The 14,210-nt window shown below is 43.1% G+C and overlaps 1 protein-coding gene across 3 annotated transcripts in view; it reads right to left on the bottom strand.

Moving 5' to 3' along the window:
- RNF130 (ring finger protein 130) overlaps positions 1–14,210 on the bottom strand; it is a 170,730-nt gene that overhangs the window by 54,497 nt on the left and 102,023 nt on the right. For 2 of the 3 annotated variants that reach the window (XM_035290734.3, XM_035290735.3), the window contains exons 6-7: positions 8,312–8,408; positions 4,721–4,925 (exon numbers count right to left, since the gene is read on the bottom strand). In XM_035290734.3, the coding sequence (XP_035146625.2) occupies positions 4,721–4,925; positions 8,312–8,408 (302 nt within the window). Of the gene's footprint in view, positions 1–1,399; positions 1,494–4,720; positions 4,926–8,311; positions 8,409–14,210 lie in introns of all 3 variants that reach the window. The other variant, XM_002744471.6, reaches the window with a different exon arrangement.

Below are 14,210 nucleotides of genomic sequence, written 5' to 3'. Positions count from 1 at the left end.
ATCTCTGTTTATAAATGACTAAAAGGAGCTTCAAATAAATATAACTGCCCAGGTCTTATCACTAAAAAAATGGAGGAGCTGAGAGTGAATGTGTGTAAGGAATTAGGTGCGCCATGCTGAAGGAAAACTGAATGGGTGGTCAACAGCAGCAGCTAGTGGTTCACTGTTAGATGAGGCACAGTGCTCCTCTGACAGCTGGGGAATGCCACCCGACCGTGACATCTGTGACCCCAACCTGTATGGGCTCACAGATGCCAGAGGGCACTTCTTGCAATTATCTAGCTCACAGATTAGATCTACTAACATATGTCACTCCAAGTGGAGGCCACTTGCCCATTGTTTCTATAGTTGGACAATGGGCAGTCAATTAAATCAACTGCATGAGGTAGTTTGGTTATTATTCATCAATTAAAGTATCAGGACATAATTGAATATGGAGACCAGGTGAATTCCACCCATACCAATTTAGGTTCAAATGTGGGCAGTATTCCAGGGTTGCTTTCATCTCTAATTAAGTTTTCATGAATATTGGTAAAAGAAAGGACTGAATGACACCCTACAGCAAATGTCCAAAATTTAGAACAAAACAAAACAAAGCAAAAATCAAAAACCGTTTCTATACCTTATCCCTGTGAAAAGCTACTCTTGGAACAGCACTGGATCAAAATGGACCGTAACAGTTATCTAGTCCAATCTTCCATCCTCTGAAAACACCTCACTACAGCACCTCTGAGAAGTGACATCCAGCCTCTGCCTGCATTCCGAGTCCTGGGCAAGCCCTACAGCAAACCATCCCACCATGAAGCAACCTCATTGACAGATATCCTTCCTTTTACTGAGGTAAAACCTGAAGTCATGGAGCCTGCTCTTTGGTCGCCATTTTGCCCGGAGATAGTGCTTAGACTTATTTTCTCTTCCTCTTGACAGTCGTCCTAATATCCAGAAACAGTGGGTCTTTTTAATTGCTTCTTTCCTGCAGGCCAAGCACCAAAGGTACTGGTCCTGACCATAGACATGGGTGCCAGGGCTTCCCCAGAAGCCAGACATGCAAGATCCAGATAAGTGTGATGAATACAAGTAAAGTGACAGTCTTCTACACTCTAAGACTATACTTGTTCTTTTGGCATTTGCATTACACTGCTGATTCATTCTAAGTACGTGGCTAATGAAAACCTCTAGATCTTTTCTCAAATGAGCTGTTATTGTTGAATAAGGTGAACTCCCAATCTGTGTTACTGACTAAAAATGTATGTTCATAAAATAAAGTATTTTGCTAGATATGATCCCATCAGGATCGGTATGGTGGAAAGCCAATTCTCACCACCTTCATGAAAATTACTCCATGTGTTTTCTTGGGATCATCTGGCACATGCAATCCAAAAAACAATTTGTTACTTACTCATTAGCATTCAAGCTAGCTGTGGCTCTGATGATCATGTAGCAGAGTGTGAGGGCACTGAGGAGGCCAAAACTGGCAATAATAAACCATTCTTCTGTTGACAAAGGAAAGGGAGGAAATCACTCTGGGGAGAAGGTTTAAGTCAAATCGACGCCAACATTTCCCTCAAATGCAACGAAGCAGACGTCAACGGAGGTGTAAGCCAAGATTGGCCCAAAGAAGTGAAGCAGGAGGTTTGCCAGAGAGCTACTAACTGGAGAAGGTTAGTGGAAGTACTGGTGAAAGCTGCAAGGGAGAAAGGAAAGCATGGCCCAACCATTTCTTCCATTTTAGGTCCTGAGGTCTGTGAGGAGTGTAGCCACCAAAAAGGATGTGGTGAAAACAGATATATAAAATTGCACATGGACATAGATGTTTTCATTGTTAATTTAAATAACAGCAAAGTAGACTAAGCATACTTATAACCTTCTTTTCATCTTCATTCTGTCATTTCTGCATGGCTTTCATTGTTAGTCAAAGGCTCAGGAGCACAGAGCAGCAGTTCTCCATGTCCTGTGGGTGCTCCCAGCAGTCTACAAGCCGGCCTCCCACAGCATCATGGCTACATTCTTCTCTCTTAGGCATGGGCTTATTTAGGATATTTACATAAAAAACGACACCTCACTGGTGTCTCAAGAAAATAGAAACTACTCTTCCTGATACCACTGCCAAGGAGTAGCAGTGGTTCAGGCTGTGACAAGCAAAGTAGGAAGGGCAAGCAACAGACCACGTACTTGGCCACCAAAGAGCTGAAAACCTCTGGTACGTAAAACTCTAAGGGTTTTTATCTAGCCTGTCTCTCTCTCTCTCTCTTTATCCAGATATGTTCCCTTACCTTTTCAGAGCCTATGTTGTCAAGGTAACATTTTAAAAATAGTATTTATTGAGAACCTTGAAAACAACCTAAGAACCAAACTGACTTGTTAAAAAGCCTTAACTAGAAAATATTTCTTAGAGTATACACTGACTAGGGTTGTTTTCACAAAAATGTTATATAATAAAATTATCTATGTATCTGCAAGAAGGCAGAGAGAACTGTTTACACCTGGACTGCCAAATGTTTTATGCACAAGTTGTATATAATGTGTGGTTTTCAATCTGGGTTCCACAAATTCTAACTCTGCATGCAAAATTGTGTGTGCACAGGCGTTTTTCTAGAAAAACATACTTTCATTAGATTTTAAAGGTGGTGACTTTCCAAAGGTCAAGAAGCACTACTCCTGGGGACTTCTGGGCTTGGAATGTGTTCTATAAGCATTTCTCTGCCCACCTTAACTTATGTTACTAAAATGCTTAGTAAACCTTTTCTTTTTAGACATCAGTGCAGTCACTGACTCTTGAATTACAAACTTCCTCATTAGTAGATTGAAGCTTTTTATTTTATCAACATGAACATTCAAGAACACATAAAACCCATCATTTTTATCTGCAATGTTTTAACTTAGGGAAAATGTATACGGCATTTTAAAAAATCAAGAGCTGAATGTCACCAACCTCAAGGAACTTAACACAGTATCCTCTTTTTTCTTCTTGGAGATTTTATACATGATACCTTGTAGAACTTTGTCACATCTGTGTTTCCAAATTCTGAGTATACCATCCCATATTTGCATGTCTCTGTGTGTGTATGTGATTTCAGTTTTAAAAACTAGTAACAAAAGGAAGTAAACACCATCATAAAACACCCAATATGCTGGTGGCATTTCCACAGTGCCCCCTGCAGCAGGCCTGGCTACCTTTGCCCCCAGTGCCTACTTAGCACAGTGCCTTACACACAGTGGGTACCAGTTGGATGCATAGTGATTGCTATGGTGCTACAGGGCTTTGGAGGGAAAGCAGAGGTAGCTGTGGTTTAGTTCAATCACATGAATTTTATTTATTAACATCATATGTAAATTCTACTTAAGGCAATTAATTTGATAGATGAAGTAGTCTTTTTATCACCAAAGCATAAGATTTTGAAAGGACATTTCTATATAAAATATAATGGGATCAATACTTAATGTAGTTAAGTAGTAGGTGCTCAATAAATGTCTGATCAATGAAGGACCTAGAAAACCAACAACTTTTGTGTCCTTTATTACTACTCAATCAAGTTTTAAAACTATAGACCATAAAACCTAAACGCCAAAGTAAGAAAACCATGAAATGCTATTAAAACGAATCACTGAGAGATGATGAGAAATGAGGCAGACTACACTCAAAGCATAGTTTCCCGTACTACATAACTGAATGAAAGCTGAGTTTAGACAGACAGAATAAAACCTGGGGAATCATTTTCTAATAATAATGTCTGGTTGGTTAAAAACATAAACACTTTGATTGAACAGACCACACAAGTCTTAATATGTGAAGGAGAAAACATTTTCTAACAGTGTCATCCATTTCACTGACTCCCAGAGTTGAGTGGGGTCCCACAAGCCTCAGGGCATGAAGCTCTAGGCAAGCAGCAGTAGGTACTGGAAAAGGCGATAGCAGAGCAGCAACAAGGAAGATGGGTGAAAGGCTGTTAGATGAAAATAACATGTAAAGAATGGAACTGAAGAGAAGAGCTGGCTTGTTGAGGGGTGAATGTCTACGATGGCCACACTCACGCTGTCAGCTCACTCACACCGGCCTTAGGCACTGCCATCAAAATGCTCAGCATTTCTTTCCTGCTTTTCAACAGTGCAAACATGAAGATGTTCATAACTAGCTCACAGTATTTTTCTCCAGGTAGATTGTCCTTTGGCTTTTCTCTGACCTTGTGTACAATTATACCAAAGAGTTAAGAGCCAAGAGACCAAACTTCCATAAAAAGTTTAAAATAAAGTGTGCAACAGGCTATGTTCCGTGAACTGTGAACTTTTAGGTTCAAATTCTAGATGAGTTTGCCACTAAGTAGTCTGTAGTCCGGGAGGTGGAAAGCACCAGTGCTCACAGCATACAACATACCAGAGCAATGCAGCTGGGGGCCTCTGTCACCTTCCAACATCTCCCTTCAAATGCCTGTTTGCAACACAATGATTTCAAAACAAGGTTTATAAAACAGCGACTAAGACGGACCTCTAAACAGCTACTTATCAAATGCAGCTATTCCTATGCATCATATACAAACACACAAGCTACTTATCATAAATAAAGTTTCATTCTTCCAAATACCTGTTTTAACAGAAATACACATCACTTTCTTGGTTACAGTCTGTGTTGCAGGCCGAGGTGAGTGCCTTGATTCTCCTGATGGTCCTGAATGCCCACACAGGCAGCCATGTGCCCAGTGCCTGAGCGGAGGCCCCCACTTACTTGTTACTGCAATGTTGATTTCTCCTGTTCTCGGAGTGAGCTCCCCGTCCTGAGGAAGAGGTGATATCCCCGAAGTTCGAAGTGGCTCAAGGCTTAGGGAGTTGTCGCTGGCAAGGTCGCCGAGGGCTGATCTTCGGTTAACAGCTTGGGTTCTGGTGAGTCTTTCCATATCGAATGCTACATTATCAGTACACGGCAAATTCGGCTGCAAAATATTTCCAGGTTAAAAATAATTGTTAGGAAAACAAATAATTTTGTAAGATTCTAAAGTTTAACAGCCTGTTGCAAAGACCTCACCAAGTTCTTTCTCTGTCATCTCTCATTTACCTGCCCACCTACCTACTCTTTCTCTTCTCACCCTAAGAGTTCTTCTTCAAAAGGCACAGAGATCTCTTCTCACAAATGGTACAAAGGAAAACCAAAATTCATTGCAGATCAGAGAAAACTGGTCATGGCACACAGGAAATCATAATCATTAACATAAAGATAGCAAACATCCAGTTTAAAGAGTAAACTATTATTTTGCTTAATGGTAAATGTTCATGTTGAAGAATCTCAGGTAATAGAAAACACGTCTTTCATCCTACTAACTTCTCTGAAAGCTCCATTTATCAGACAGTCCGTTTTTAAGTATCTTCTAACTTTAAACACAAGTAAAACATAAAGCCAAGAGTAGGTTAAAGTTGAAAAGGCTTTTGAACTATAAGAAAATGATAGTTCAAACCTAAGCACCTAATCCTGAGGGAAAGGTATAGAGATGCTTGAGGCCAAAGTCAACCAATTAAAAAGTGAGTACCAAAAGTTTTCCATTTTAACAATGTGAATATTTGGTTTACCTAGCAACCTTTGGTATTCCCAGCACGTAGCAGCAGGCAGCACATGAGAAGCAGAGCTGGGAAAGGTGGCTGTGAGAAGGTTATATGTTTATAGAGAGAAGTTTCAGCCAACCAAACCTGGAACAATGGCTTCCTGGACAAATGAACTGTTTCAGGTCATCTCAAAGCCTTATTAAAAAATCACAGAACAGTGTACTACGTGATGCTTAGATTCACGCTCAGTTAGAATAGGTTTTTTTTATGTTCATCACATTTAAGGATCCATAGTAGCCTGCAATACATTTTAGAAGGGCTTTTGTTATAAACAGAGGAGGAAAGTATTAGCACTTAATATACTTACCAAACAAACAAACGAAAAAACTCAAGAAGGCTAGAGGTAACAACAGAGGGTAAGTTAATGGTTTTGAAGTTTCTGCACTGTTGGCCAGGCACGGTGTCTCATGTCTGTAATCCCGGCATTTATGGAGGCCGAGATGAGTAGATCACTTGAGATTAGGAGTTTGAGACCAGCCTGGCCAACATGAGGAAAACAAGTCTCTATTAAAAACACAAAAATTAGCGACTGTGCATGGTGGCTCATGCCTGTAATCCCAACACTTTGGAAGGCTGAAGCTGATGGATCACAAGATCTGGAGATTGAGACCATCCTGACCAACATGGTGAAATCCCATCTGTACTAAAATACAAAAAATTAGCCGGGTGTGGTGATGTGTGTCTGTAGTCCCAGCCACTTGAGAGGCTGAGGCAGGGAAATTGCTTGAACCTGGGAGATGAAAGTTGCAGTGAGCTGAGATGGCACCACTGCACTCCAGCCTAGAGACAGAGTGAGACTCCATCTCAAAAAAAAAAAAAAAAAGTTAGCCAGGCGTGGTGGCAAGTGCCTATAATCCCAGCTACTTGGGAGGCTGAGGTACGAGAACTGCTTGAACATGAAAGATGGAGGTTGCAGTGAGCCGAGATGGTGCCACTGCACTCCAGCCTGGGAGACAGAGCAAGACTCCATCTCAAAAAAAAAAAAAGTTTCTACACTGTGCTAGGCCTCATGGCAGATACTCTATGTTAAACCAGATGAAATGGGGATGAGTTTGCTCCCTGGGGGACATCTGGCAATGTCTGGAGACATTTCTGACTGTTGTGGCTGTGGTGCTGTGCTACTAGCATTTAGATGCTGCTCAACAGTCTACAACACACAGGACAGCCCCTACAAGAAGGGATTATCCAGTCCATGGTGTCAGTAATGCCTGATACTTTGAGAAATCCCATGTTAAATTACATCACCACTGACATGATCTCTGGAGACAAAAGACAAATGGGGCATTACTGCCCAACTGTATAAACTGAAACTGTGTTTGACAGTATATTTAAAATGAAATGACTTTGATCTTCTTTGGGTTGTAAGCTAAAACGAGCAGTTCATTTATTGGATTAAACTTTTGTTCCATAAGGAGATTATTCTTTCATTCTTTTTTTGAGACCATAAACTACTTTATTTTCCTATAAAAAGCATAACCCTGCATACACATGCTTCTCTTAAGCAAGGACTAACCAAGGGCCTTGGTTAGTCAACGTTAACCTGGCACCTACCACAGCTGGTCTCTGGCGTGCCTGGCAATGGCCCTGCCAAGCTGTGGTTGTCAACAGTTCTCCTTGGGCTTCAGTCACTGCCCTCCTTCTCTGATTGCAACTTACCAACACCCAAGAGATAAAAGTCAAACTTCAGGAGAAGGAACATAAGCAATGACATAATTTTGTATTATGCCAAGCACAGAGGAGATTATGACTGGAACAGAGTCAACAGCATATATCCTACCTTCTAAAAAGAGATACTGGAATGCAGAAAAATCATGTCCTTCCTCCATTCTCTCCACCATCAGTTCCTTATCCCATACTCATCATCCAACAGAAGCACACTTTTAAAAGTGGACCATGCCAGGTGTGGTGACTCACACCTGTAATCCCAGCACTTTGGGAGGCTGAGGCAGGAGGATCACTTGAGGCCAGGAGTTTGAGACCAGCTTGAACAATATCTTGTCTCTTCAAAACATAAAAAAGTGGCCAAGTGCGGTGGCTCATGCCTGTAATCCCAGCACTTTGGAATGTTGAGGTGGGTGGATCACTTGAAGTCAGGAGTTGGAGACCAGCCTGGCCAACATGGTGAAACCCTGTCTCTACTAAAAATTAGCCAGGGGTGGTGGCAGGTGCCTGTAATCCCAGCTACTTGGAAGGCTGAGGCAGGAGAATTGCTTGAACCTGGGAGGCAGAGGTTGCAGTGAGCCAAGATTGCTCCAACCTGGGCAACAAGAGCCAAACTCTGTCTCAAAAAACAAACCAACCAACCAAAAAAGTTAGCCAGGCACGGTGGTGTATGCCTGTGGTCCCAGCTACTCAGAAGGATGAGGTGGGAGGACTGCTTGAGCTCAGGAGTTCGAGGTTACAGTAAGCTATGACTGCACCACTGCACTCCAGCTTGGGCGACAGAGTGAAACCCTGTCTCTTGAATTTTAAAAAAAGAAAGAAAAAAAAAAAGACTAGTACAGTTATTTACCTCCTCTTCCAGGAGTTCTCTGAGACGGGTTAGACTTCTTAGTAATCTGGAAAAAAGGCACTACTGGGCTTACAAGGTTACATAGCAAATACAACCAGTGTTTTTTTGTGTGACTCAGTCATGCCTTCTATCATGCCAATGGTGTTATATTCTATTACCCATACATATAATAATACGCAAAAGTGATAAAAAATGAAATACGAAACATACCACAATTCCCAGGGCCTTCAATATATTAAGTTTGCACATAGGACAGGTACAATGTTCACTAAGCCAGGGATCCACGCAGGATTTGTGGAAAACATGCCTACAAAATAATGGAGAGTTATGTCACAAATTACATATTGAGAAACTATTAGGCCAAAATGGAAAGAAATGGAATTTTTAGTTAGTCTGTTTTTCCCCCTTTCAGGACCTATTTTAAGCCCCAAGAGACAAATAATGGAAATTTATTAAAATATAACTTGCAGAAAATCTCCTGAACCCACTTCATATGTCAACAACACTGTGTAAGAAATGTTAAGTAGGATTTGGTTGTTTGGAATTTGTTTGACCAAATTCCAAAAAAGACTAATGGAAACTTAGAAAACTTATTAAGAATGAAAATAATCACACCTTATTAAAGTTATGCTTTCTGTAATAGCTAACATAGAAAAATAGAATTTCAAAATGATATTAAATCATGGTTAAATGAAGAGTTCTCTGTATAGTTATTAATTAGTTTTATGCAACCCTGTCTGAATGTCATTTAAAACATCATTTTTAAAAACTTCTAAGCAATTTATGTTGAATGTTTATAAAAGCTACAGGGAAGTTGGACCTATTTTAAGGGGTATACTGTGCCTAGAATCAAGTAACACTTAGATGGCAATTTTTAGCTGAAACGTTTAAGGGGGAGGATGGGTAATTTTCTCTCTTATTCAGGAAAAGAGCAAGTCATACCCTTGCGACTGGTAATAAGTTAGTCACAGAGGGTTTTGCAGTCTTAATAAAAAGGAACTTATGCCTTTTGGAAGGGAGGAGAGATTGCAGGAGCTGCAGAAATTGGTTCTCAAGCTCTAGCACCCTGCCCAGCAGCTTTCTGAAGCTCTAGAGTCCCGGCCAAACAGGGAGAATGCGGGTGCCAGGGCAGATGTTCAGGGCAGCTTTGGAAGAATAATCTGAGTTTGGGATAAAAGAAATTTTTGAGAAAGATACCAAATTGAATCATGGTATATACCTTTACAACTCTGTCAATTTGTAATTTAATGTTATTTATATCTGTTTAAAAATGTAGTTTTGATTTATAAATAGAGGTCTAGAGAACTCAGAGATCTAGAACAAACATTCATGCTTACAACTTCAGCCTGAACAGTATACACACATGCCTGCCTATTACTGTTCTATGGCCTTATACTCATTTCTTTGGGGATAAGAGTAAAGATCTCAAAGAATGGATTTATCAATCTAGTCTTAAATTTGCAGACAATGAAATAACCTGTGAAGGCATGTCATTTATTTAAACCTTAAAGCTTTTACTTAAGGGCTGGAAAGCCACCAATCCACAGGTGAGGCCCAAATATGTTCAGGACACCTAAGGCATTATGTCTTGTTACTCGTAGCCTGTGTGTGGAGGGTTTCCTTACTACATACAAGGTGTCCCCAGGGCCAGCCTGGACTTTCCAGCAGGGGTCAACTGCGCTATTGCTGGTTGCTGATCAACAAAGACCACAACAGGCTTCTTAACCATTTTGGGGGATACCAACTCCTTTAGAACTGATACAAATTACAGAACCTCATCCTAAAAAGTCACAGGGATGCAAATGCCTAGTATCTTGCATACGTTTTCAGGAGGGGTACAGACCTGTGCACTAGGTTAGTGCTAGGGTGTGGGGTGGCTGGGAAGGTGCTGCAGGCCAGGCCTATGCAGGGTGGATGATGGGACTTGGCTGGCCGACAGGTAATGGAAGAGATACAGTGCCATGACCTCTGATCAGGGCTCCAGAGGAGTGGGAGGTACCAAGACGGGGGATGGGGGTGACCAGGCTTGCTGAGCTGTTGGTGGAGATGTGGTAAAGCCACAGCAGCTGCCTGGAAGGGACGGAGGTATGGCTCTGGTGCTCCCCACTGGGGCCAGTTTTTGCTTTTCCCTTTTCTTACTGTCCCATCTTTCTTTTCTCTTACTATACAGAAAGAACCAAATGGTATAATCTTCATATTTCATTTTTAAAGCTGCACAAGTTTTGTGTTCTCTGTTTCTTTAACCTGAAATTAGTTATAAATATCTTCTTGAGTAACTGTTTCCTTCTATGATTATTGATATTAAAAGAAGTGCCTACCCTCTGTTTTACTAAACAATTACAATTTCTCCTCTAGGCTGTGGGATACTATGAAGAAAAAAGACCAACTGGTTCTCTGGTGACAAATTTAGAAAACTTCCCTTCCTTAGCTAACTCAAAATCTGTAATATTTTTGGTTTTTTAAAAAAAGTTCCTTTAGTCTGTGCAACTCACCCGGAGATCCTCAGTCTCAAATTCCCACAGCACATCCCTCGCTTCCACAAAGCTGGTGGCTGTTCTCTTCACCCACGGCCCTCCTCTCTTTCCTGTCTCTTCTGTGATCTCCGTGGGCAGCTGCCCTGAACATGGTACCTTTTTTCCCTCATCACCCATTCTCTAACCCTCCTGCTGGTCTCCTCAGTGCAACTGTCACAAAACTCCCTGTGGCCTTTCCTTCCCTTCTAGGCTAAGTTCTGCTACAACACTCTGGTGCTCGGCAAACCACTTTTCCACAGTGTAGCAATCTCAGCTAAGGACTGGGCCAGGAGCACCTATTTATCTTGGGAGGCATTTGGAGCAGTCAATGCAACACAGCGTGTGGACCACTAAGAGAAGTGCCAAGGCTGAGCACATGCAGGGTCATCACATGGGCAAAGCAGCCCCACTGATTGGCCACACTCCCGTACACCTACCCATGCTTGCCCTCACTATGACTGTGGGCTCTCACTATGGAAGGTGCTCCATGGACACCCAGAAGGCCTCAGAAAGAGGCACCTGGGAAAAGTGGGGCCCTGAAAAGTAGTTCCCCACTCACGTGATAAAAACACACATAAATGCAGAACAGGCCCCACCACACACAAGGTGGGTGGTGCACTGGGACGGAAAGCAGGTGATGTGTGAACAGTGAAACATGAAAAGCACAAGCATACCGAGTTTCAACAAAGTCCTTTATTCCTATGAGAAATACTTTGGGATACAGAATGAGAAACAAATAGAACATGAAAGGAACAAACCCAGCAATACTGAAATTCGGCGCCCTCCCCTTTCCTATGTTCCACACATGCCATAAACTAGAGTGAGCAGAACAGCGCTGGGGGGAGGGAGAGGCCTCTATATTGAAGGTGAGTTGCTCTCACAGCTCTGCAGCCTCTTGGTGCCGTGTAAGAACCTGGCAAATATAAAAGGATGCAGGATTGTTAAAGGTCTGAGACAAGAACTCTCTTCTGCTAGCTGGGGCTGGCAGCAGTCACTGTCTCTACAGGCCTTCGGCTGCAGTGGAGCCTCAGACACCTGCAGTGGCTGGCCACCTGTTTTAGCTCCCAAAGTGGCATCGAAACATGCGTTTATTCATGCTGCAACACTCCATTTCTGAAAAAATACTTCTAACTACTAAAAACTCCTATGGCTAACCTTGAACTAAAAGGTCTAAATAAGGCGAGGTGACAGTTCCTCAGTTTCCAAGACCTGCTGGCTAACATCCAAAGGAGAATCAGCTGTGATCACTGAGCCAAGGAGGAAGCCCCGCTGCCATGCCAACTGCCATCTGTCCACAGTAAATACAATAAATGGTGCAACAGAAGAGGAAAAGAAAAGGTCATGTGGCAAGAAGCCAGCAATCCATGAGAGGCTTGACAGCTCTGGATAGAGAGTCCTAGCTGAGCTTGTGAACCGTTATGGAAAGATGGACATGATGGTATCCGGGACCATCTCCCTCCCTCATGGAGGGAAGAGGCAGTGGGCAGGTACGACAGGAGAGGCTGTGGGGCGGTACTTGGAGGGTGATGGCTTTGAAAGAGTTTTAAAAACGACTGGGAAAGCCGGGTAAGGTGGCTCATGCCTGTAATCCCAACACTTTGGGAGGCCGAGGCGGGTGGATCACAAGGTCAAGAGATAAAGACCATCCTGGTCAGCATGGTGAAATCCTGTCTCTACTAAAAATAAAAATAAAAAAGTAGCTGGGCATGGTGGCGCATGCCTGTAGTTCCAGCTACTCAGGAGGCTGAGGGAGGAGAATTGCCTGAACCCAGGAGGTGGAGGTTGCGGTGAGCTGAGATCGCGCCATTGCACTCCAGCCTGGGTAACAAGAGCGAAACTACATCTCAAAAAAAAAAAAAAAAAACTGGACTGGGAAATGCGAGCATGAAGAGATGCCGGCGAGTGAAGATGGAAAGAACACTGAAGGAAGCAGCCAACCAACAGAACAAGGCCCTGAGGAAGGGAGAGAGCAAGCACACAGCGGTGCAGCGAGGAGCAGCGCAGACCACAGCAGATGGCCTCTCCAGCCTGAAGGCTCAGGTCAGCACACAGAGGGAATTCCACTCATTGCTTCCTCTGGGAAGTCATGGTGAAGTGGTCCTCTGAGACTGAAGAATAAGCGTGTGAGTTAAGGTGCTGAAGGAGAGTGAACACACTTGCAGGTGCTGCTGTGATGAATGCAGAGGGCCAGCCAGACAGAAGCAGGGCTCTGGGCAGTGGCAGACCCGGCGGCAAGGTTGTCTGCCAAGCCTGTTCAGAGTCCCGTGGGAAGATGGTGAGGGAGCAGAACTGCTTAGCAACAGGAGGTACACAAAGCCTTAACAGGTAACACTGACACTGGGGTTCGATGACAATAGGGGCAAGGAGGCATCCCAAGGCAGAAGGAATTCTGTAAGTGGCAGCTTGGTGAGAGGGAAGGCACAGCTGTGTGAGTGGCATCTGCTGGGGAGAGGCTTGAAGAGCCATGCATAGTCATCCTCAGCTCAGATGGTTCTCATCTGGAGGCAGTTTTGGTTGTCACACTGTGTGTTCGTGGGTGCTACTGACACCTAATAGATAGAGGCCAAGGACACTGCAATGCTCAGTGACCTGGTTCCAAATGTCAACAGTGCCAAGGCTGAGAAACACTGCTCTAGGTTAAAGACTGTCACAAGTACTGCTTGATGTGTAAAGTTAATTTTTACTACACCTGATAATTGCACTGTTGCTACGTGGTCGTGAGATGGGGCACTGTGCTGAGCAGGCTATGCAGTGCAGTCTAGGGAAAGCCACAGCTTGGTGACACATGGGGGTGGAACAAACAGCTGCTCAGTTCCACAGCAACAGGGAAAACTCTACACTCAGCAGGGGAGTGAGCACGGCTAGTAACACAATGACCTAGTACTGAAAGACAACCAAGTAACAGTATCATAGAGGGTGCAACGAAATTCTGTGAAGTGTGGCCAAAATTCTAATATTCACAAGCAGACCAGAAACACAAACCATTTCTATGGTGGCAGGTGCAGCAGTAGAAATGGTTCAGATCAACCATGGCCTGGACTCTTGCACACCAGAATCAGGCAGGAACTTATTAAAGTGCATATGCCTGGACTCCACTTGGGATGTTTCTGAAAGCTCCCCCACTGACTCTGATGCAGTCAGGTTTGGAAAGCACTGAACTAAATTTTAAAAAGAAGGCCAGACGTGGAGCTCAAGCCTGTGATCCCAGAATTTTACAAGGTTAGGGTGGGAGGATTACTTGAGGCCAGGAGTTCAGAGAAGCCTGGACAACACAGTGAGACCCCAACTCTAAAAAAAATAAAAATTATACAAAAGGAAAAAGATAACTCCGAATTAAACTGTGGAAAAGTCAACACTGAAAGGATGAAGATAATAGGAGTAAGCTCCCAGAATAACCTACTTTAGGCCAAGCCTCCCTTAAGGAAGGCCCCCCCTCACCTCTTTTTAGTAATACCCATGAATGGTTTTAGAAGCCCTTATTTTTAGGTTCTGGAGGATCCTGGGCTGAAACAGCAAGATGGAATTTGGAGAGACTTGGCTTCTCCTGGTCATTCCAGTGTGGAAGCAGGTGAGTGTGGTTATGCCTCCCCTCTGTC

Source organism: Callithrix jacchus, chromosome 2, assembly GCF_049354715.1.
Source record: "Callithrix jacchus isolate 240 chromosome 2, calJac240_pri, whole genome shotgun sequence".
Taxonomy (NCBI): Eukaryota; Metazoa; Chordata; class Mammalia; order Primates; family Cebidae; genus Callithrix; species Callithrix jacchus.
This window is presented reverse-complemented; position numbering and strand designations above follow the sequence as displayed.